The sequence below is a fragment of the Pongo pygmaeus genome, chromosome 5 (genome assembly GCF_028885625.2).
Source record: "Pongo pygmaeus isolate AG05252 chromosome 5, NHGRI_mPonPyg2-v2.0_pri, whole genome shotgun sequence".
NCBI lineage: Eukaryota > Metazoa > Chordata > Mammalia > Primates > Hominidae > Pongo > Pongo pygmaeus.
In genome coordinates this window covers 69,334,922-69,361,231 of record NC_072378.2, presented here as the reverse complement: position 1 = coordinate 69,361,231, position 26,310 = coordinate 69,334,922, and the positions used below count along the sequence as shown (strand labels likewise).

At 36.7% G+C, this 26,310-nt stretch overlaps 1 protein-coding gene across 5 annotated transcripts in view; it reads right to left on the bottom strand.

Moving 5' to 3' along the window:
* The window catches only part of COL19A1 (collagen type XIX alpha 1 chain), a 356,800-nt gene that overhangs the window by 183,514 nt on the left and 146,976 nt on the right, over nt 1-26,310 (bottom strand). For all 5 annotated transcript variants that reach the window (XM_054492353.2, XM_054492351.2, XM_063666306.1 and 2 more), the window contains exon 12: nt 7,167-7,220. In XM_054492353.2, the coding sequence (XP_054348328.2) occupies nt 7,167-7,220 (54 nt within the window). The remainder of the gene's footprint in view (nt 1-7,166; nt 7,221-26,310) is intronic.

Here is a 26,310-nt window from a genome sequence, read left to right as displayed (position 1 = left end):
CTTGTGCCAGTGGATATGATGGGAAGTAGTCAGAGTTGGCACATGCTGGAAGCAAGACTGGCAGATATGCCAGAAGTGGAGAAGAAGAAGAAAAGTCTCCAGGCTGAGTTGCATTTGACTTAAGTAACTGGCTAGGAAGTTATGCCATTCACTGAGTAGAGAAATTTATTAAAAAGAGGTTTTCTCTTCTTGCTTGTGTAAAACTATGCAGAGAAAAGACAAACATGAAAAAAGAAATGACTGATAAAAATCTTGAGTATCCATTTACTCAACAAATATTATTGAACGTCTGCAAACATGTAAGACTAAATTATATACTCCTTATAAATGTGTAAGTGTGAAACATAATTTTTAAGAACGGAAGGAAATGTTAGGTACAACATTTAGAAAAATGGTTAACTCTGGAGTGGAGGACAGTATATAGTGAACCACACAGGGAGATTCCAAGTGGAGGATGACGTCTTAGTTCTCACATTGAGTTCTGGGTACACTGGGGTCCTCATTATAACTATGATTTATAACCATCATATATGTTATATATATTATTTTGTAGGTATAAAATAATACATTAAAAAATTTAAAGATTAATTCCAACAAATTAATCCCAGTTGTAATTTCTAGGGAAGCAATGTATTGGTTGTTGAATCAGGTAACTCTCCCTGGTTCAGTCAACTATGGGCAGGGAGGAGGAGAAGGGATGATGTAGCCAATTACAAGTTGATGTGAATATTGTGTATTATCACTGAAGTATATAGCAGGTATGACAAAAGCATTTCTCACAGATGCCTAATTCTACTGGAGGTGTCCAAGACTTCACAGATGTGGATTTCAGCAGAGTCAGAAGAGGAATGGCCTTTTATGTATAATCATGGGTAAGTTGGGTAAGCTTTCCTATAAAATAGGTATAATAAGTAATAGTTTTCTTGAAGGGTTGTTCTGAGAATCATATGTTGTAGAGACATTTAGCACACGGTAGGCACTTAATAAATGTTGTTTTTACTTTTCAAGTTCAAGTTTAAGGGATAACTGATAGTTCTTTCTTGTTCAGCTTTATACCAGTTTGATGGATATGTAACAACTGTGCTTTAACTCACATAGGATAAAATGCAATTGAGAAGTACTGCATTTGTCAAGCTTCTACTTTTATGACCATTAAAGTAGGCCCATGTAACTCACGTCTTCCTGTGACAAAGTACAATGTTGTTAAGGCCATGGCATTGTAATAGCCTCTGAGAAACACATCAGTAATGCTTTTCTCAAATGCAGTTTTTCTCCTTGTGTCACACTGGTGCTCCTATCAATGGTTATTGAGTGCTAGGGAGAAAGGACACAGCACTCACCATAGGCATAAAGAGCCAAATGGAACAGGCTCTGAATTAAATATTGAGTAAGATGGGTATCTGTTATGAAGGTTTTCAATCAAATTCATGTACATAAAGATTCTCAAAAGCACAGTAGTTGATTCTACATGTAATGTGGAGGCAGAAACTGTTATCTAAAGGCAAGACAAAAGCTGAAGAGCAGTATTATAACTAGAATTATAAAAGCAGGTAGACTATAAAATCCATTTTTGTTGGAGTACCTAGTACTACTCATGGGATATCACATCTTTAAAATTCAGAAGATAATATAAAAATATTATTTGTTAAAAATTTTTAACCCATCAATTAATTCTTTTCACAAGCTTTCAATGACTTAATGTTATTCCCTAGCAATGTCAACAGCTGTTGCCAGCCGTTATCTCTGGTTTTGTGATTTCAATATTTTTGTATTCTCTAGTACAGATTGCATTGGTATAAGGAGATTAACATGATTATTTTAGAAACATCAGATGCTGTAATTCTAATAAGGGATATTTAAAAGACCATAATATAGATTCAGAAAAAGAGACAACTCAACAATTAAGTCTACTTTTCTAAGATTGTATAACCCCACAGAAACAAATAAATTAAAAAATGTACCTATTAGAGCTAAATGTGTTTTATTTAACTCGGTTTCCAATAATAGTGAATGTTTATACGGTTCTTGCTCTATGTTGGACACTGTTCTAAAGGCTTTCTGTATGACAGTCCCTTTAATCTTCACAAAAAAATCCATTAGGTAATTTTGGGGCACAGAGAGTGATAACCCCAAAGTGTGGTGCTTTGGCATGCTGAGTACTTTTGAATTAAAAGGAATTGAAAAGCCTTAGAAGCTGCCTCAGATCCAAGAACTTTCTAACCTTCTCTTGTTTCTCCTCTAACCCCTCCTCAAGTACAAGGAGGAGCTCTCTCTGGAAGTTTCTTTATCAGACTGAGAAATCTTCTTCCAAAAAAAGCAATTGTCTTAAAACCCCCTTCCTAGGGATCTAACAGAATAACCAGGAAAGTTAATCTCTGGAGAAGAGAATAAACTAAAAGTTGTCACCATGCCCAGACAGACTCTTAGTCTATTCTTCTGAGGGCAGCTCTGAGAGATTACCTGGGAGTCTTTATGTGCAAAACAAGACAACTTTTGTTCACAGTGCAGGTCCAGCCTTCACCTTTCTGTAACTTGTCCACAAACTATTGTTAGCTCTTGGTCCCATTCAATTCAAAAAATAGTTTACTACCTCTCAAAATTGCCTACATTTCTCCATCTCCTTCTTTCCTATAAAGAGGGTTCTATTTAAGCTTCAACCATCTGGCCTTTCTTTGAGTCCTGTATTTTTTATGGCTCCCACTGTATGCACGTTAATATATTTGTATGCCTTTTCTCCTGTTAATCTGTCCATTGTCAGTTCATTTCAGCAGACTGAACCCCTCAGAGGGGAAGGGAAAATTATCTTTTCCTCTACAGTAAGTACTATTGAAATTATCATTCCGTGGTGCAAATAAGGAAACTGAGGCACAGAGAGGATATTGAAATTATCATTCCATGGTGCAAATAAAGAAACTGAGGCACAGAGAGGCTAAGTAATTTACCAAGTAGTACGTCAGCTAGTTAGTGGCAGAGCTGGGATTTGAACCCAGATAGTCTGGCTTTAAAGATCACAATTACAACTTTATGTTATTCCCTCTCAAGTCTATTTTAAGATACCTTTGTTAAATATATCTTGTATTAGGCCACATCAAAATTATTTAACTATACACTAGATTGTGTGTAAAGACAAGGTCATATATTTTCAAGGTTAAATTTTCTAGCAATTCAAATTTTTGAAAATTTTAATATATGTTTTGTATACATTATTTAAACTAGAATGGACATATGAGCATGCACTTGTTTAGTAATACCACAGACATCAAACAAAAGTTTAGGCATGCACACACATACAAACACACACACACATACACAGTTAAGATACACTTAGAAAAATATCAGCACATTTTTTCTTGTCCCAATGACTAGGGGCTGCTACTGGCATTTAGATTAGGTTGGTGAGCTTCAAGGACGCTAAACATTCTGCTCTTGCAAGACAGTCTGACTTGAAAAACAATTGTCTTGCCAAAATGCCAGCAGTGCCACATTGAGAAAGACTGAATTGCTACATACTACCCTTTAAATTAAAGTTTACACTTTCCAAAGTGAGCTGGCCCATTTTGTGAGAAAGCTGGCACAAAATAAGTTATTATAAGATACATTGACATTAAGATACATATATAATATGCAACAATAAAGACTATTAAAAAGGCTGTGGAATTCATTTAGTAGAAATATTAAAGCATTCCAATATACTCTGACTTAGAAAGTAGCTGGAGTCACCTGGCCCATTGAGTTTATTTACCATACATTCTAAGATAATATTTCTGAAGTTATAATTTCCATCATTGGCTTGACTTTAATTCAAATCAAAGTAGCCATTATAATACCTTCCAATTTCTAAGAATGTATACCTGGGCTTATTGAAAGTCAGAGTGAACTGTCATAAATGCTGAATTACTTTAGTTTGCAGAGTCCATTTTTTTAGCACTGAAAACTAAGCAGTGATGTGTGGCAGGATTTACTGGGAAAATCAGACTTTTCAGCCAAATATTTAGAGTTAAAGGCCAATTTTAGTATTTCAAAAAAGAAAGTTGCTTAATTTCTGAAGCCTTTAATTTCTTGCTTCTGAAAATAGGAATACTATCACTCCCCACTCTACTAGCCAATTAAGCTGGGTGAGGGTCAAATTTCAAATTCCTTGTGAAAATAGTTTATGAACTATAACACAATATTAACACTCCCCCCATCTCCAACAGTGTAATAACCAAGCAGTTGATTCTTTACTTCTAGTGATAGTAGAGGGGAAAGAGGAGAACTCTTACTACTTTTTGTTATTTCTCCTTAGTCATGACTCCTGAATATCTTCGGCAAAATTAAGGAGAAAAAAATAACATGATCTACTTATTAACTAAGTAACCAAGTGAGAAAAGTTAATGTGCTTTGTCATGCTTTATGGTTGTACTTAATGAGCTACATCAGACAATAACGGTGCTAAAGGAATGACCTCCTGTTATTGGGGCATGTGAAGGACTCTTCCAAGACTCCTCAAAGGGATAAACATTCACACTGCTCACTAGGCCTTTGGGATCTCTCAGTAAGTTAGTGTTACTCAGATTTGGAACTCACACAGTGGCTGACAGAGAGTATGGGAATATAGCAGGCCCTCAAATATATGCAAGTATCAGTTGATTAATTTAAAAGCCCAATAACCTTACTTTCAGACAATGTAAGAAAAATTTTCAAATCTTGAAATTAATGTGAATATATTTCAGGTTCCAACCTCTCAAATATCTTTCCAGTTTTATTCAAATATTTCAAAAAATCCTTTCTCTATTTCAATTCCAATATTACTTTTATGCACTTGTAATACACTCTGTTTTGCTCCTCTGTCTCAGAGAGCCCACATACATGTAGTTTGGTTATTTTTTGCAACACTGTAATTAATCTCTTTCAACACTCCTACATTTCTCATAAGTTAGTATCCTTCTCACACAGAACGGTCAACATGGGCTATTTTTGAGTTTTCAACTCCAGTCAAGTGCCAAATCATATGTATTTTACCTCTTTAGCATCATTCTCTGTATCTTCCCTTCCACATCTGTTATTCTAGCTTAGACTCTAATTACTTATATTTTACTCTGTCATAATATTAATAACTGCTCAGTTTTTCAAACTAACATTCAGCAAATAGTTATTTGGAACTTACCCCAAACATGTGCTAAGTACTTGGATTCCAACACATGGTCTTCACTTTCATGGAGAGTGTAATAGAAAGAACAGAAAACACAGGCAAAGGCCCAAATTCTATTCCTTTCAGAATCCACTGTGAAAGGAATTTTCATTTAAACAAAGCGTGGGCCACATCTCCCCTTTGTTATGAGGAGGAAGGACAAGCATCCTCACATCCAGTACTTTCTATGCTCTGGCTTCATCTCTTCCTGTTTGGTTTTTCTCACTGTGCCTTACATGTAGCAGGCACTCAATAAACCTGAGTGAATGCTTCAAGCCTCATCAGGCTTTTCAAGTTTATAATCTTAATAACTCTTTGCATAAAATCATAGCACATAATAGCGATAGGGGCTTTAGAATCTATCCCAAGTCCGCCGGGCACGGTGGCTCACGCCTGTAATCCCAGCACTTTGGGAGGCCGAGGCGGGCGGATCACGAGGTCAGGAGATCCAGACTATCCTGGCTAACACGGTGAAAGCCCGTCTCTACTAAAAATACAAAAAAATTAGCCAGGCCTAGTGGTGGGCACCTGTAGTCCCAGCTACTAGGGAGGCAGAGGCAGGAGAATAGCGTGAACACAGGAGGCAGAGCTTGCAGTGAGCCGAGATCATGCCACTGCACTCCAGCCTGGGGGAAAGAGCAAGACTCCGTCTCAAAAAAAAAAAAAGAATCTATCCCAAGTCCATCACTTTACAGACTCTGAGAAGTGATCTGCTCTTCTGTGACAGAACTGGAAGACAAACTGGGCCCTGTCTTTCTACTCCAGAACTCATCCCACTTCACCATGTGCCTCCAATGACAGGAGTAAGAGGTGAGTCAGTTACTCTATTTAAACATGTGTGACATTCAGTGTCCTGATGTATTACAGGTGGTAAAGAAGATACAGAGACTTTCATAGCTACAAGCCATTGGGGCTAGTGCCTATTCTCTGGTGTAGAAAAATTACTTCAAAGGGAGAGAAATAAGAATGACAGTGAAACAACTATTATTTTAGTTAACATACATAAAAACATTAACTACTATTACTACTAGGATCTTTCTTTTTTGGGAGACTCCACACACACACACACACACACACACACACACACACACACACGACTTTCTCCACAGGCCGGAAAGATTGGTCTTCAGCCTCTCTTCCACTGTAATGATCTCCTGCATACAAAATGGGTTTCTGAACACTTCTAGGCATTAGGGAGCTAGATATAGTCTCCTAGTTTTTCCTTATTCTTTTATAAGTCATGTGGCCCTTCAGGTCCTTTCTAAAACATATTTATGTAAGTGAGAAAAGGAAGCCAAGGGAAAAACTAATTCTTATTTTGGACACTTCCCCTACCAGTGCAGATAACATATCTATAGTAAATGGTGAGTAAATGTAAATAAAATTACATTTCAGAGTGAAACCCACATTTGGGCCATCCTTCAAATTTTATCCTAAAATCTGGAGTGCAATTCAGGGAGGATAACCATCCTGAGGGGAAGGGGAGAAGATGACCGGGGTCCAAGGATATCACAGGCGATGTTATCCCTGAGGCTGCGGAACTGGTGCCATGGAGGGAAGCAATATGGATTTAGTTTCCCTTCACTTCGCCCTTTCTTCCCATCACTGAAAGCCTATCAATACAGACGCCATCTGTAGACTAGATGGAGATTTGGACTGAGATGAAAAGTGAACCACTGATAAGAGCACAAGCCATGGCAGAAGATATGTAAGACGAAAAAAGACAGAAAAGGAAGACTAGAAAATTTGCAAGTAAGAAACATCAAGGAGAAAGGCCTGTTAAGGCTAAGCACAGGTGGAAGATATATAAAGCCAATGAAATGAAACTAAAAACACGGGGCCTCTACTGAGCCATGTGAAAGAACACCATGATTCTTAATTTTGTTGGATCATGGCTGGCTGGCTCTGCCAAAAATAGGTAAATCTTAATAGCATTAAAAAGCATATCTTAGTGGTAAAATGTAAACAGAGTATCAGAAAAAAGAGTTAGGCTTACATTTTCTCCATTAAGGCCAGCCAGACCTGGATCTCCTTTTTCTCCTTGTTCACCCTAAAAAGAAACAATTTATACAATGAAAAATCTTATATCTGAAAACCTTTGCTAGCAAAAAATAAAGTTATGTTGGTTGGGTATTTATAACAATATGATTACTTTGCTAAACCCTTGAAAGTCACATTTATTAAAAAACTCTCCTGAGTTGTAAAACCAAAAAGTTTAAAAGTTCAAAGAAAAGCTGCAGCTGGGTGCAGTGGTTAACACCTGTAATCCTAACACTTTGGGAGGCCGAGGCCGATGGGTCAATTGAGGTCAGGATTTCGAGACCAGCCTGACCAACATGGTGAAACCTGTCTCTACTAAAAATACAAAAAAATTAGCCAGGCATGGTGGCACGTGCCTGTAGTCCCAGCTACTCAGGAGGCTGATGCAGAAGAATTGCTTGAACCTGGGAGGCGGAGGTTGCAGTGAGCCAAGATCACGCCATTGCACTCCAGCCTGGGTAAGAGAGCGAGACTCCACCTCAAAAAAAAAAAAAAAAGCTGCATAAAAATGATTAAACCATAAAAATGGAACAAGAATATTTTCTTCTATAAACAACAAAGAACTTTCTGCAAGGTGATTTGGATTGACAATATATATCAAGGATCTCAAATCCGTTCATTTGGGCCAGTGATTTCACTTCTAAAAATGTATACTAATGAAATAATCAGAGATAAAATAATCAGAAATGAAAAAATCAGAGACGAAAAATTTTAGGCACGAATATGTAGAGTGTAATGCTATTTATAGTAGTAAAAAAAGAGAAGCATCCTAACTGTCCAATAATAGGAAACTGATTAATGATATAGAGACAATGAATGGATTATGATGTAGCCATTAAAATCACATTTGTGAATTTTATTTTATAGTAGAGAAAAATGTTCATGATATAAAAAGCAAGATATAGTTAATAAATAGACAAACCCAGTGGATAAATGTTAACCAATATATATTTCTATTAAAGTTACAAATGTTCAAAATGGTCACTAATACCACTGTGGATGATACATACCCATAATGACACATAATTTTGTTTTCTTGCCACCTGAAAAGTGTATACTTTTATTGGCCCACCCTGCATACAGTATAATTCAGTTTTTGAAAATGTCTCTCTACATATCCAGCTGTCTACCTACCTACCTGCACACCATCTACCCATAGGTCTTAGAAACAACACTGTGAGAAAACAAATCAAAGTAATAAAAGTGGTTAATTTATGCATTGTGATTACAGATGATTTTTTTTCTTCACTTTACTCCTGTTTAAAAAATTTTTTTTCTAGTGATAAACACGTATTAGCTGTACAACCAGTAAGGTGTTTAAAAATAAAATAATATGTATAGAAAGTACTCAACCAAGTGTATCCCTCTGCATATGTCTGTGTGTGTGTCTGTGAAGTTAGTAGCAGTAATCTTTGCCTTATTCTCTTCTTTATATTTTCTGTTATTCTTCCTTCATTTTTCCTACAATGAACATTATCATTTTTATTTGCAAAAAAGTAAAGAAAAGCAAGCACCTGATATTAATAGATAATACATTACAGAAATACCTTTGCACACTCTCAATTGTCTGAGGACATGTATTATTACTGTATGGAAAGCATAGGAAATGAAGTAAAAAATAACGTAATCACTGGGACATAAGAAACACATACAATATACAAAACAAACAAAACTGTGTACAGACACAACCAGTAAAAATAGGTTTAAGTTAAAATAAAGCTGAGGATTTTAAGCTAAAAATGGAAGGGTAAGGAATTACTCTATAGAATTGTGCTGTCCGATACAGTAGCCACTAGCCACATGTGGCTACTAAAATTAAAAATAAATTAAATTAAATGTAAAATTCAGTTCCTCAGTTGCCCTAGCTACATTTCAAGTGCTCAACCATGCCTACTATATTGGACTGTGCAGATCAGAACATTTCCATCATCACGGTAAATTCCATCCTTTGGACATTGCTGTTGTAGAGGATGTCAAATATGACAGGAAGCAAAATAAGAATTAAAAGGCTCACAAATACACAGAAGAAAATGTCTTTCTAATAAGGGGATCAGAAACAATAAAGTGTTAATATTAATACAAAATATGTTCAGGATAAGTTATTAGAGTGAATAGAAATTTTTGACACAGAAGACACATATAATTCCACAGATATCAACATTAACTTCCAGAATGTAACTAAAAATGGATATAGTCTTTATGCAAAAGTAATGATTCTCATAGATGGAAAGAATAAGCAACTCTACATATTAAAGAGATGTGTGCCTACAAGGAAATCTGCAAGCTTGACAGTGGTAATAAAAGCTAAATAAAAATAATATAGAGAACAGAGTTAATATTCTGATGAAGTTTATGCTGCATAGCAAGAGAATAACAGACGTGGCAGAAGATTAAAGAAGAAACATACTGCTTAAAATTGATTCCTAGCAAAAATCCGCAATGGATTTTAAAAAGCATACTTTTTAACATATAAAAATAAGTTACTGTAATGAAATAAGATTCATTAAAAATTTATTTGATTTATTGTTGTCATTTTTATAAAACACTCATTCAATATTTATTATGTGCTCAAACCAGGGATATCCAACAATACAATGTATCTGGATTTCCATAAAGTAGGAGTCAATGTCTCTTAAAACACACTTCAGGGTAAAGAATAGAATACAGGTAAAGAATAAAAATATAGGCTGGATAATATTACTATTGGTATATAACTGGCAGAAAAATGGTATTCAATGAATATCTATCTTCTATACATTTATCTATTGACCTATCAACTATGCATCCATCCATCTATCATCTCTTAAGGTCCCTTAATCTCAGTACTATTGACAATTCTTTGTTGTGGGGGCAGTCCTGTACATTGTAGGATGGTTAGCATCATCCTTGCTCTCTGCTCACTAAAGGCCAGTAGCCAGCCTCTCCCCTAGTTCTGGAAAATAAAAAATGTCTACAGACATTGCCAAATGTTCCTAGAGGGCAAAATCACCTCTGATTGAGAACCACTGATATATAGCATGAATATATATGTAACAGATTTATGATATAAAATCCTATAACAGATCAAAGCAATATGCTGTAATAAACAAATTGAAATTTATTAGGAACAAATGTGCAATCCTGCATTTAAGTTAATTCTGGATTGATTCGAAAACCAACTTAAAAATAAAAATATTAAAGGACCAGAAGAAAATATAGGTGAACTTAGATAAAAGCTCATGGTGAGTAAGGCATCTCCAAGCATGAAACCATAAAAAGAAATTCATAAGAGAAAAATATATATATCTGACAAAATATTATGAACCTGTAAGGCAAAAATACTATCAACTGAATTAAAAGACAAATAACAAATTGGGGGAAAATATCATGCAGTGGTTTAATAGTTAACATCAATATGCAAAGATATTGTGTGTTGCATTGCAATATATTCATAAGAAAAATAATAATAGTCCAATTGGTAGTTGAGCAAAGGACACATCAGGCAATTTACCACAAGAAATTCTAGATGGCAATTAATAATATTTTAACTAGTATTAATTAATCAGACTATATACTGGGACTAGAAGAACTCTAAAGCTTTCCCATATAAAATTCTATCACTTTTGAAAGAAAAGCAATAGGAGTTCTATATCTGGAAGGAAATATGTATCTATATCTATGTATTCACAAGTGTTGCATATTTAATAAATTCCAAACAATAGAAAATTGACAATAGTAACCAGCTGTTCCTTTTTTCTCCACTGAGAAGAAAATAAGCGAAAACAAAACTGCAGTATTAAAGATTTAAGCTAGAATTAAAGAAAACTTATTTGACATCAGAGGTTGTAGAGAGTAGAAGGCATTTAGATTGTTTCTTGTGTTTGAATAAGTTGAAAAGCAGAAAAGATTTAAAAACAAAGCCAACAGTACATCTGTGGTGATTTCTTTACAAATAAAATAAATCATTCTAGTCTAATAAAAACTTCAATGAAATCCTAACCAAAGGAAAAAGAATGCACGGGAATTAGATTACATTTATGATTTTCCCAATAGCCATTCTATGATAAAACTAATTTCAAAAAGTACCAGAATTTAATATTCTTCCAAACAAAACTGCAATGTCTTGTCATATGAAATATTATATTCTTAAGTAGTGAACTTACTGGTTCAAGTTAAGTAGTGAACTTGAATATAATATTCAAAAATATTATATATAAAATTTGAATTAGTCCATTATCCATAATACAGGTAGTTATTAACATTGCTAATCTTTCAATAGATAATAGCAATAATATAATAGCTTTTATTCTCTATATCTTACTACAGGCCAGGCCCTGTGCTAAGCACCTTACATAATAAGGACTTTTAATTCCAGCAGTAACCACACAAAGTGGGTAATCTCATCCCCATTTACAGATGATAAATCAATAGCTCAGAGGATATAAATAACTTCCATACAATCAAATAACTCCATCTATTATCCTAAGTTATTTCCTCAATTACTTTGACTGCATAGGGACTTTTGTAAACTGGTTCAATTTCATCTTCTACCATATGCCCCTAGGACTACTTCAGTTTTTAGCTGAAGCTGGTGGTAGAAAATTCCTGTGGAGTTTTGGATGCTGTCAATATTTCACCTCAAGCCCAGTCCTCCCCATTACTTTTCATTTTCTGCCTCTGGGATTTTTCTGAAGCCAGAGAGTTTGTTCAGCTCTGGCAAGGTATCCTGGAAAAATGGGGATAGTTAATGCTTCTAGAAATAATTCTCCAGCAAAGGGTGACAGGAATTAGTGGATTAATGTGTCAACTTTCTGTTCTACAGAGGGATAATTTCCAGGCACATTCTACAGGCTTCCTCAGAGGGTTTCCAGTAGGACTCAGCTGCAGTTACCCACAATGATATGTAGCTCAAAACACGCACCCTTTAATTAGCTTTCCCTTGTTTCCTGACTTATTTTCCCCATTCCCTCACTCCTGTATCTTGAGCTCCCTCTCAAATCAACTAGCTGTCCTCAAGTCATTGTCTTGGACCTTGTTTCAGGGGAATGCAAGTGAAGACAATGTCTATCAGCCCCCAATGCCTTCACATTTGTCCATCCATGATCTGTCATCCAAATGTTTTTTTACCACCACTCTAAACACCCTTGCTCTACTAGCTTTCTGATGGAGCCAACTCCAGTGAATCAAACTGTCCACCTCTTGTTCCTAGAGAAAAAATATACAATTGGGTAGACTGGTATTATTATAAATTCATGATCACTAATCTAATTCTAGGTCCTTAAAGAGTGCCATTCCCCTCAAATCCTTGGTATTATGACTTCTGCTTTAAAAACCTTGCTTTCTACCAAGAAAAAAGAAGCCATCATACAAGCCTTTCCCTGATGCCATGAAATCTACAAATTCACTTATTTTAAAACCATTCTTTACTCTTCTACATGGAAGAATTGTTCCTTACTGTTTAATGGTAATCTTTCAACCTGTGTTTTCAATCCTATCTTTTTCTGCTCCCTCATGGAATTAATGATTAAAATTATGGCCCTCTTCTGAATCTTCAGCCTTTTCCCCCTCACTTCTTTCTAACCACACTGAAACATGCTGTTGAATCTTCCGTTAAAACAAAATCTCGCACTTCTATCTCCTGTCATTTCCAGCTTCACCTGGAAGGAAATCCTTCCTTTTTCAGATAAACTTCTTGAGCCAGGCTCCCAATACTCCTGTTTGCATTCATTACTCCCACTCACTCCACAGTTCATTCCAGATTGACTTGTACCTTATTTGGTCCCCAAAAACTGCTCATGCCAAGGTCTTGGGTGACCACCATCAGACACCTTTTAGTCTTTTTCTTCCTTAACCTATCTGAAGCATTTGATATCTTTATGACAAGCCCCCTCCTAGAAATACTTACTTGCTGTGATACTATATTTCCTTCATTTTTATTCTAACTCTGTAGGTGCATTTACTCATTTTCATTTTTGCTAGATCCTCTAAGTGTTGCTGCTCCACAGGGATCTGTCCCAGCTTCTTATGTTTTCCCTTTCAACAAACTTTCCCTAGATGTTTTCTCTACTTTTACAGCTACAACGATCATCTATATGCTAATGAGTCTCATGTTCCTACTTCCAGCATAGATATCTTTTTTATTGTTTAGCTAAGAGTTTTATTAAGGTATGATTTACTTGCCAGAATACTGATACACTGTACATGTAGGGTGCAATAGTTTTAGTAAATTTATATAGGTCTGCAACCATCACCACAACCTAAGATTAAAATACTTCCATTACCTAAAAAAGTTTCCTTGTGCCCATTTGTAGTCAACTGCTTCTCACTCTTGCAGTCCCAGAAAACTACTGACATAGTTTTTGTCTCTATAGTTTTGCTTTTTTCTAGAAATTTCATATAAATAGAATTATACAATATTCAGCCTTTTTTGTCTAGCTTAATTGATTCAACATCATGCTTTTGAGTTTACCCATGTTGCATGGCTAAGTAGTTTGTTTCTTTTTAAGTAGTATCATTTATATGGGTACAGCATATTTTATTTATTAATTCACCAGTTTCTTATTTTTAGATATTCTAAATAATGCTGCTATGAACAATAAAATAAACATCTTTTTGTGGACATGGATTTTACTTTTCTTACGTAAATACACAGGAGTTTAATTGCTAGGTCATAATAGGTAAGTATGTGTTTAACTTTCTAGGAAATTCCCAAACCAGTTTCCAAAGTGCCATTTTACATTCCCATCAGCAGTGTATTAGGGTTCCTGATTTCTACATATTCTCACCAGTTTTGTCAATCTTTTTGATTATAGCCATTTTAGTAGATGTATAGTATTTCATTGTGGCTTTAATTTGCATTTTCTTAATGATTAATGATCATTTCCTCTGCTTGTTAGACATTCACATATCTTCTTTGAAGAATCATCTATTTAAATCTTTTTTCCATTTTTAGTTTGCCTTCTTATTTGTGAGTTGTAAAAGTTCTTTATGTATTATTGATACGAGTCATTTATCAGATATATAATTTGCAAATACTTGCTCCTAGAATATGGTTTGGTTATTTTATTCTTGAAATAATATTTTTAAATTAAAAAAAATTTAACAGCTTTATTGAGGTGTAATCAGCGTACAATAATTTTCACATATTTAACGTACACAAATTTGATAAGTTTTGACACACGCAAACAGCCATGAAACTATCATAACAATTAAAATAACAAACATTTCCATGTTTGTTTTGTTTTGTTTTGATTTTCCTAATGACTAATCATGTTGAACAACTTTTCATGAGTTTATTTGAAATTCATATATCTTTTGTGTGGAGTGCTATTACAATCATACTCATTTTAAAAATTGGATTGTTTGTTTAGAGCTATTTACATATTCTGGATAAAAGTCATTTTATCATATATGTAATTTGAAAATATTTCTCCCATGGTGTGCTTTGTCTTTTTATTCTCCTGGCAGTGTCTTTCAAAGAAGAAATATTTTTAACTATTTCTTTCATTGATTGACCTTTTAGTGTCATAGATAAAAACCTATGCCTAACCTAAAGTCACAAAGTATTTATTCTGTATTTTCTTCTAAAAAATTTACAGTTTTGGTTTTTACATTTATTTCTATTACCTATTTTAAGTAAGTTTTCTATAATGTGGGAGGTATGGGTTGAAGTTCTTGACTTTCTTTTTCTTGAACATGCAAATCCAACCATATAAAAGGGTTGTTGAAAAAAGCTATTTATTATCAGCTAAGTTATTTTTGTACCCCTGTTGAAAGCCATTTGTCTAGATATATGTGGGTTTACATTTTGACCCTATTATTTCCCATTTGTCTATTTGTCTATCTTTAAGCTGATGCCACACTTCCTTGATTATCATTATGATAAATGTTGAAATCAGGTAATATTAGTCCTTCAGTTTTGTTATTTTTTTAAAAATCATTTTGGCTATACCAGGTCATTTGCATTTCCACATGATGGCTAGAAAAATTTGTTGCATTTGCAAAAATGCTTCAGATTTTCATTGAGTTTCCTTGAATCTATAGATCAATATCTAAAGAACTGTCACCTTAATAATACTGGGTCTTCCAATCCACAAATCATCTCTACATTTATTTAGGTCTTCTTGAATTGCTTTTAGCAATGTTTTTTAGTCATCCATGTACAGGTCATCACCATAAATAAAATAGTTTTCAAAATTTCATTTTTTTGATTGATTGTTGCTTGTATACGGAAATCAAATAAAAATTTGTATATTCAGCTTGATTCCTGCAACCTTGCTAAACTTGCTAATTAATTGTAATCTTTTATTGTAGATTCTTCAGGATTTTTTACATATAAGATTATACCATCTAAGAATAAAGATGGGCTTTCTTCTTCTCTTCCATTTTATATGTCTTTAATGGCTTTTTCCTGCAGCATTACACTGGCTAGAACCTCCAGTATAATATTGAATGTAAATGAGCATAGTGGATATTCTTGTATTGATTCTGATCTTAGAGTTCAGTCTTTCACCATTAAGTGAAAGATAATGCTCACAATTTTTGTTTTCACAAATCCCTCTTACCAGAGTGACGAATTGCTCTTCTATTCTTAATTTGTTGAATGGGTATTGAATTTTGAAAAAACATTTTGTCCTGAATTCATTGAGGTAATCATACTGGTTTTGTTATTTACTAATATGGTGCATGACATCAACAAATTTTCAAATGTTAAACCACTCTTTCAAGGTTTATAATTGTTTCTATATGTTATTGGATTCAGTTTGCTAATATTTGTTAAGTGGTTTTTTGTGTATATGTGTGTGTGTGTGCATCTGTGTTTATGAGAGATATTGGCCTATGGACTTTTCTGAGGTCTTTGACTTGCAGTATCAGAGTAATATTGGCCTCATAAAATGAAGTAGGAAGAGTTCCCTCCTTTTTGATTTTTGAAAAAATTATGTGTAGGATTGGTCTCATTTCAAATAAAGATTGAAGACATCTGACAGAATTAAAGACATCTGAATCTAAGCTTTTTTTATAGCAAGATTTTAACTATTACAATGTATACAACTGAAATAGGACTATACAATTCTTCTATTTGTTCTTGAGTCAGTTTTGGTAATTTTTGACTTTCTAAGAATTTGTACATTTTATCTGTATTATAGAATTTATTAGCCTAAACTCATTGATAATATTCCTTTGTAAGCCTTTTAGTTTCTGTAGGGTCTGTAGTGGTGTCCCCTCCCTCATTGTAGTTACTGGTAATTTTTTCTTTCCTTTTTTTCCTGATCAGTCTGGCTAGAAGTTCACCAATTTTGTTGATCTTTTCAAAGAACCAACTTTTGATGGTATTACTTTTCTGTATTGTTCTTCTAGTTATTTTTTCCAATTTTTATTTTATTTCCACTCTGATTTTATTGGTCTTGCCTTCTACATACTTGGTTATTGAGCTCTTTTTTCCATATTCTTGGAGGTGTATACTTAGATTATTAACATTCAATTTTTATTCCTTTCTAATATAAGCATTTGAATCTGTGCAACTAAACTTGTTTTTATTTTTATTAAGCTCGAAGTATTTTCAAATTTTCCTTTTGATTCCTTCTTTGACCTAGGGGGTATTGAGAATCATATTTTTTCATTTCGAAACATTTGAAGATTTAATAGAGATTTTTTTTCTAATATTGATGTCTAATTTAATTCCATTGTGACCAAAAACATACTTTATATAACTTGAATCCTTAAAATGCATTGAGATTCATTTAGTAATGGAGAATATAGTCTAGCTTGGTAAATGATTTATAAGCACTTGGAAAAATGTGTATTTTATTATTGTTGGGTGCAGTGTATTATGAATGTCAGTTCAGATGAGTGTACTGTAGGCTTATTCAAGTCTACTATATTCTTACTGAGAGAGGAGTATTGAAATCTTCAAATATAATTGTGTTAATTGCTTCTTTCTGATTTCTATTTATTTCTAATTGTCTTTCATTTCTGTCCATCTCTGCTTCATGCATTTTGAGGCTCTGTTAGGTACATACACAATAATAATTGCTACATCTTCCTGCTATATTGGCCCTTTTATCATTATATAAAATATTCTTTCCTGTCTCCAATAATGTCACTTGTCATAGAGTCTGTGTGATACTATTATACTCACTCCATATTTCTTGTGGTTACTCTTTACATAGTACATCTTTGTATATCCTTTACCTTTCAACCTATTTGTATCTTGAATCTCATCCGTATCTCTTGTAGATAGTATATAGTTGGATCTTGCTTTGTAAAATCCAATCTGACATTCTTTGCCTTTCGATGTATTTATTCTGTTCATATTTAATGTAATTATTGATATGGCAAATATCCATGTGCAAAAAATTAACTTTGATTCATAAATCACACCCTACACAAAAATTAACTCAAATGAACAATGGACACAAATGTAAATTCCAAAGCTATAAAAATTATAGAACAAAACATAGAAAAATATTTTCTAACATTGGGTTGGGTAAAGGTTTCTATTTTGTTATTTAATTATTTCTATAAGTGTCATCATTTTTGTTCCCCTGTTCTTTCTCTCCTGCCTTCATTTTTGTTCAACAAATATTTTTAGCATGCTATTTTAGTTTTTCATAAATTTTTAGCTTTTTTTGAAATTTTTAAAGTGATTCTACAATATGCATCTTTACTTTATCACAATCTATTCCAGTTAACATTGACTTAATTTCAGAAAACTATGGCAAATTTCAGTTTAGATGTGTTTCCTCTCCATTTTCTTGTATCATTGATGTCATATATAAAATATATTCATATCCTATAAATGTAACAGTGTAGTGTAATAGTTATTGCTTTAACATTATTTTTTTAAAAAATTAGAAGAAAAATACAAATATAGTCATATATCTATGACTATACAAATGCAAATATATGACATGACAAATACAATTATAGTCATCTAGCTAAATGTTTCAAATTTAAAAATTTGGATGGGGCCAAGATGGCTGACTAGAAACAATGGCAATTGGAGGCTCCCATAGGAAAGAACCATAATAAGCGTGTGAATCCTTCACCGGCAACCAAGGTATCCAGGTTCTCTCATCAGAACTGACTAGGTGACTGGCATGATCCATAGAGAGGAAGGAACAGCAGTGTGGTGCAGCAGCCCACCTGAGAGCCAGGGGAGCTCTCACCCCCCAGCCAAGGGAAGTGGTGAGTGAGCATGCTGCCTAGCCAGGGAAACCATGCTTTTTCCACAGAACTGTGCAACCCATGGATTGGAAAATCCCACTCGCAAACTCACGCCACCAGAGCCTAGGGTCCCAACCCCAGAGCTGCGCAGATTCTCAACAGCCTCTCAGCTGGAATCTGCTTAAGCCTGCTGAGCTCCCAGGGGGAGGGGCAACCAGCCCCACAGCTGTGGCTTACTGTCTAAGCCATTTGAGCTCCGTGGGGAAGGGGTACCAGCCAGCACTGGGACTCACAACTGCTTAACACACTAAGTTCCTTGGGTGGGGGAAGGGCGGCATCCATCTCTATAGCTCCAGGCTGTGCTTTTCAAGGGAGACTGAATGGCTTGGTCCCAACAGGTATCCCCCAAAGCCCAACACACCGGCTGTGGCAGACTGCAGCCAGAGCACCTCTTCAGGCCTGACCCTGACTCATCCTTCCTCACTGAGCAGTTCTTCTCTGCAGGAAGTCCAATAACTCCAGCCAGAGGCTCAGGGACAGAACCTGGATCTCCCGGGGCATGAGCCCCTGGGCAAGGGGTGAGTGACCACAGTCTCTGTGGACCAGCAGACTTAACCTTTCCTCCTGGTAGTTCTGAGGAATCTGGGCAGCCCAGATGAGTGGGTTTCCCCCTAGCAAAGCACACCCCCTCCACCAAGGGACAAAGTGCTTCATTAAACAGGTCCTGTTCCCCGTGCCACCCAACTGACTGAGACCCTCCTATAGGGGTTGTTAGACACCCTATACAGGAGCAATCCTACTGGCATCAGGTTGGTGCCCTTTGAGGTCAGAGATCCCAGAAGAAGGAGCAGACACCCATCTTTGCTGTTCTCCAGACTCCTTGAGTGACATCTCCAGGCGTGAGAGCAAACCAGATGAATAGGGCCTGAAGTGAACCCCGAGCAAACTGTAGCAGCCCTACAGAAGAGGTACCTGACCATTGAAAGAAAAATAAACAAACAGAAAGCAACAACAACAGCATCAATAACAACAAAAGTTCCTAAAAAAAACTCCATCCAAGGGTCAGCATCCTCAGAGATCAAAACTAGACAAACTCATGAAGATGAGAAAGAATCAATGAAAAAATGTTGAAAACTCAAAAGGCCAGAGTGTCTCTTCTCCTCCAAATGATTGCAACATCTCTCCAGCAAGGGTGCAGAACTGGACAGAGGATGAGATGGAAGAATTGACAGAAGTAGGCTTCAGAAGATGGATAATAAAAAAGTACGCTGTAATCCCAGCACTTAGGGAGGCCAAGGAGGGCAGATCACGAGGTCAGGAGATCGAGACCATCCTGGCTAACACGGTGAAACCCCGTCACCACTAAAAATATAAAATATTAGCTGGGTGTGGTGGCAGGCACCTGTAGTCCCAGCTACTCGGGAGGCTGAGGCAGGAGAATGGCATGAACCCAGAAGGCAGAGCTTACAGCGAGCCAAGATCGAGCCACTGCACTCCAGCTTGGGCGGCAACAGAGCAAGACTCCATCAAAAAAAAAAAAAAAAAACGTACGCTGAGCTAAAGGAGCATGTTTTAGCCTGATGCTAAAAACCTTGATAAAAGGTTTCAGGAGCTGCTAACTAGAATAACCAGTTTAGAGCAGAACATAAATGACCTGATGGAGCTGAAAAGCATAGCAATAGTACTTCATGAAGCATTACACTTTGTGAAGTGGAAGAAAGGATTTCAGAGTTTGAAGACCACCTTGCTAACATAAGGCATGCAGACAAAATTAGAGAAAAAGAATGAAAAGGAATGAACAAACCCTCCAAGAAATATGGGACTTTGTAAAAAGACCAAACTATGATTGATTGGAGTATCTGAAGGAGATGAGGAGCATGGAAACAAGCTGGAAAATACACTTCAGAATATTATACAGGAGAACTTCCTCAACCTAGCAAGACAGGCCAACATGCAGATTCAGGAAATACAGAGAATACCACTAAGATACCCCTCGAGAAGATCAACCCCAAGACATATAATTATCAGATTCTCCAAGGTTGAAATTAAGGAAGAAAATGTTAAGGGTAGCCAGAGAGAAAGGCCAGGTCACCCACACAGGGAAGCCCATCAGACTAACAGCAGACCTTTCAGCAGAAACTGTACAAGCCAGAAGAAAATGGGGACCAATATTCAACATTCTTAAAGAAAAGGATTTTCAACCTAGAATTTCATATCCAGCCAAACTAAGCTTCATAAGCGAAGGAGAAATAAAATCCTGTACAGACAAGCAAATGCTGAGGGATTATGTTACCACCAGGTCTGCCTTGCAAGAGCTCCTGAAAGAAGCATTGAATATGGAAAGGAAAATCTGGTACCAGCCACTGCAAAAACACACCAAAATATAAAGACCAATGACACTATGAAGAAATTGCGTCAACTAGTGTGCAAAATAACCAGATAGCATCATGATGAGAGAATCAAATTCACACATAACAATACTAATGTTAAATGTAAAGTGGCTAAATGACCCAATTAAAAGACACAGACTGGCAAATTGGATAAAGAGTCAAGACCCATTGGTGTGCTGTATTCAGGAGACCCATCTCACATGCAAAGATACACAAAGGCTCAAAATAAAGTGATGGAGGAAAATGTACTAAGCAAATGGCAAGGAACAAAAAGCAAGGGTTGCAATCCTAGTCTCTGACAAAACAGACTTTAAACCAACAACAATTTTTAAAAAAAGACAAAGAAGGGCATTACATAATGGCAAAGGGAACAAGTCAGTAAGAAGAGCTAACTATTCTAAATATATATGCACCCAATACAGGAGCACGCAGATTCATAAAACGAGTTCTTAGAGACATAAAAAAGAGACTTAGACCCCCACACAATAATAGTGGGAGACTTTAACACCCCACTGTCAATATTAGACAGATCAATAAAACAGAAAATTAACAAGGATATTCAGGACTTGAACTCAGCTCTGGATCAAGTGGACCTAATAGATATCTACAGAACTCCCCACCGCAAATCAACAAAATATACATTCTTCTCAGTGCCACATGGCACTTATTCTAAAATCAACCACATAATTGGAAGTAAAACACTCCTCAGCAAATGCAAAAGAACTGAAATCATAACAAACAGTCTCTCAGTGCAAGCAAATTAGAACTCAGGATTAAGAAACTCAAAACCACACAATTACATGGAAATTGAACAACCTCCTCTGAATGACTTCTGGGTAAATAATGAAATTAAGGCAGAAATCAAGAAGTTCTTTGAAACCAATAAGAACAAAGAGAAAACTTACCAGAATCTATGGGACACAGCTAAAACAGTGTTAAGAGGGAAATTTATATAACACTCAATGCCCACATAAGAAAACTAGAAAGATCTCAAATTGACACCCTAACATCACAATTAAAAGAGCTAGAGAGGCAAAAGCAAACTAGTCCAAAAGCTAGTAGAAGACAAGAAATAACTAAAATCAGAGCAGAATTGAAGTAGATAGCGACACGAAAAACCCTCCAAAAAATCAATGAATCCAGATGCTGTTTTTTTGAGGAAAAAAAAAAAACCAACAACAACATAGATAGACCACTAGCTAGACTAATAAAGAAGAAAAGAGAGAAGAATTAAATAGACACAATAAAAAGTGACAAAGGGGATATCACCACTGACCCCCACAGAAATACAAACTACCACCAGAGAATACTATAAACATCTCTATGTAAATAAACTAGGAAATCTAAAAGAAATAGATAAATATATATAAATATATTTTAAAAACACCCTTTCAAGACTAAATCAGGATGAATAGACCGTGAATAGACCAATAACAAGTTCTGAAACTGAGGCAGTAATTAATAGCTTACCAACCAAAAAAAAAGCCCAGGATCAGACGGATTCACAGCCAAATTCTACCAGAGGTATAAGGAGGAGCTGGTACCATTCCTTCTGAAACTGAAAAAGAGGGACTCCTCTCTAACTCATTTTATGAAGTCAGCATCTTCCTGATACCAAAACTGGGCAGAGACACAACAACAAAGAAAAGAAAACTTCAGGCCAATATCCCTGACGAACATCAATGTCAAAATCCTCAATAAAATACTGGCAAACCGAATCCAGCAGCACATCGAAAAACGTATCCACCATGATCAAGTTGGCTTCATCCCTGGGATGCAAGGCTGGTTCAACATATGCAAATCAATAAATGAAATCCATCACATAAACAGAACCAAAGACAAAAACCACACGATTATCTCAATATAAGCAGAAATGGCTTTTGATAAAATTCAGCATCCCTTCATGTTAAAAACCCTCAATAAACTAGTTATTGATGGAACACACCTCAAAATAATAAGAGCTATTTATGATAAACCCACATCCAATATCATAATGAATGGGCAAAACTGGAAGCATTTCCTTTGAAAAGAGGCACAAGACACAGATGCCCTCTCTCACAACTCCTATTCAACATAGTATCAGAAATTTTGGCCAGGGCAATCAGACAACAGAAAGAAATAAAGGGTATTCGAATAGGAAGAGAGGAAGTCAAATTTTCTGTTTGCAGATGACATGATTTCATATTTAGAAAACCACATCGTCTCAGCACAAAAACTCCTTAAGCTGATAAGCCACTTCAGCAAATTCTCAGGGTACAAAATCAATGTGCAAAAATCACAAGCATTCCTTTACAACAATAACAAGCAAGCAGAGACCCAAATCATGAATTAACTCCCATTCACAATCGTTACAAAGAGAAGAAAATACCTAGGAATACAGCTAACAGGGGATATAAAGGACCTCTTCAAGGAGAACTACAAACCACTGCTTAAGGAAATAAGAGACGACACAAACAAATGGAAAAACATTCCATGCTTATGGATAGGAAGAATCAATATCATGAGAATGGCCAAACTGACCAAAATAATTTATAGATCCAACGCTATTCCTATCAAACTACCATTGACATTCTTCACAGAATTAGAAAAAGCTATTTTAAATTTCTCATGGAATCAAAGAATACCCCATATAGCCAAGACAATCCTAAGCAAAAAGAACAAAGCTGGAGGCTACCTGACTTCAAACTACACTACAAAGCTACAGTAACCAAAACAGCATGATACTGGTACCAAAATGGACATATAGACTAATGGAACAGAACAGAGACTTCAGAAATAAGACCATACATGTACAACTATCTGATCTTCAACAAACTTGACAAAAACAAGCAATGGGGAAAGAATCTCCTATTCAATAAATGATGCTGGGAAAACTGGCTAGCCATATGCAGAAAACTGAAATTGGACCACTTTCTTACACCTTATACAAAAATTAACACAAGATGGATTAAAGACTTAAATGTAGTGGGAGGAGCCAAGATGGCCAAATAGGAACAGCTCCGGTCTACAGCTCCCAGCGCGAGCGACGCAGAAGACGGGTGATTTCTGCATTTCCATCTGAGGTACCGTGTTCATCTCACTAGGGAGTGCCAGACAGTGGGCGCAGGTCAGTGGGTGAGCGCACCGTGCGCCAGCCGAAGCAGGGGCGAGGCATTGCCTCACTCGGGAAGCGCAAGGGGTCAGGGAGTTCCCCTTCCAGGGGTGACAGACGGCACCTGGAAAATCGGGCCACTCCCACCCGAATACTGTGCTTTTCCGACGGGCTTAGGAACCGGTGCCCCAGGAGAGTATAGCCCGCACCTGGCTCAGAGGGTCCTACGCCCACGGAGTCTCGCTGATTGCTAGCACAGCAGTCTGAGATCAAACAGCAAGTCGGCAGCGAGGCCGGGGGAGGGGCGCCCGCCATTGCCCAGGCTCGCTTAGGTAAACAAAGCAGCCTGGAAGCTTGAACTGGGTGGAGCCCACCACAGCTCAAGGAGGCCTGCCTGCCTCTGTAGGCTCCACCTCTGGGGGCAGGGCACAGACAAACAAAAAGACAGCAGTAACTTCTGCAGACTTAAATGTCCCTGTCTGACAGCTGTGAGGAGAGCAGTGGTTCTCCCAGCACGCAGCTGGAGATCTGAGAACCGGCTGACTGCCTCCTCAAGTGGGTTCCTGACCCCTGACCCCCGAGCAGCCTAACTGGGAGGCATCCCCCAGCAGGGGCAGACTGACACCTCACACGGCCGGCCAGGTACTCCAACAGACCTGCAGCTGAGGGTTCTGTCTGTTAGAAGGAAAACTAACAGAAAGGACATCCACACCAAAAACCCATCTGTACATCACCATCATCAAAGACGAAAAGTAGATAAAACCACAAAGATGGGGAAAAAACAGAGCAGAAAAACTGGAAACTCTAAAAACCAGAGTACCTCTCCTCCTCCAAAGGAATGTAGTTCCTCACCAGCAACGGAACAAAGCTGGACGGAGAATGACTTTGACGAGCTGAGAGAAGAAGGCTTCAGACGATCAAATTACTCCGAGCTACGGGAGGATATTCAAACCAAAGGCAAAGAAGTTGAAAACTTTGAAAAAAATTTAGAAGAATGTATAACTAGAATAACCAATACAGAGAAGTGCTTAAAGGAGCTGATGGAGCTGAAAACCAAGGCTCGAGAACTACGTGAAGAATGCAGAAGCCTCAGGAGCCGATGCGATCAAATGGAAGAAAGGGTATCAGCCCTGGAAGATGAAATGAATGAAATGAAGCGAGAAGGGAATTTTAGAGAAAAAAGAATAAAAAGAAACGAGCAAAGCCTCCAAGAAATGTGGGACTATGTGAAAAGACCAAATCTACGTCTGATTGGTGTACCTGAAAGTGACGGGGGAAGGGAAACAAGTTGGAAAACATTCTGCAGGATATTATCCAGGAGAACTTCCCCAATCTAGCAAGGCAGGCCAACATTCAGATTCAGGAAATACAGAGAACGCCACAAAGATACTCCTCGAGAAGAGTAACTCCAAGACACATAATTGTCAGATTCACCAAAGTTGAAATGAAGGAAAAAATGTTAAGGGCAGCCAGAGAGAAAGGTCGGGTTACCATCAAAGGGAAGCCCATCAGACTAACAGCGGATCTCTCGGCAGAAACCCTACAAGCCAGAAGAGAGTTGGGGCCAATATTCAACATTCTTAAAGAAAAGAATTTTCAACCCAGAATTTCATATCCTGCCAAACTAAGCTTCATAAGTGAAGGAGAAATAAAATACTTTACAGACAAGCAAATGCTGAGAGATTTTGTCACCACCAGGCCTGCCCTAAAAGAGCTCCTGAAGGAAGCGCTAAACATGGAAAGGCACAACCGGTACCAGCCACTGCAAAATCATACCGAAATGTAAAGACCATTGAGACTAGGAAGAGACTGCATCAACTAACGAGCAAAATATCCAGCTAACATCATAATGGCAGGATCAAATTCACACATAACAATATTAACTTTAAATGTAAATGGACTAAATGCTCCAATTAAAAGACACAGACTGGCAAATTGGATAAAGACTCAAGACCCATCAGTGTGCTGTATTCAGGAAACCCATCTCACGTGCAGAGACACACATAGGCTCAAAATAAAAGGATGGAGGAAGATCTACCAAGCAAATGGAAAACAAAAAAAGGCAGGGGTTGCAATCCTAGTCTCTGATAAAACAGACTTTAAACCAACAAAGATCAAAAGAGACAAAGAAGGCCATTACATAATGGTAAAGGGATCAATTCAACAAGAAGAGCTAACTATCCTAAATATATATGCACCCAATACAGGAGCACCCAGATTCATAAAGCAAGTCCTGAGTGACCTACAAAGAGACTTAGACTCCCACACATTAATAATGGGAGACTTTAACACCCCACTGTCAACATTAGACAGATCAACGAGACAGAAAGTCAACAAGGATACCCAGGAATTGAACTCAGCTCTGCACCAAGCAGACCTAATAGACATCTACAGAACTCTCCACCCCAAATCAACAGAATATACATTTTTTTCAGCACCACACCACACCTATTCCAAAATTGACCATATACTTG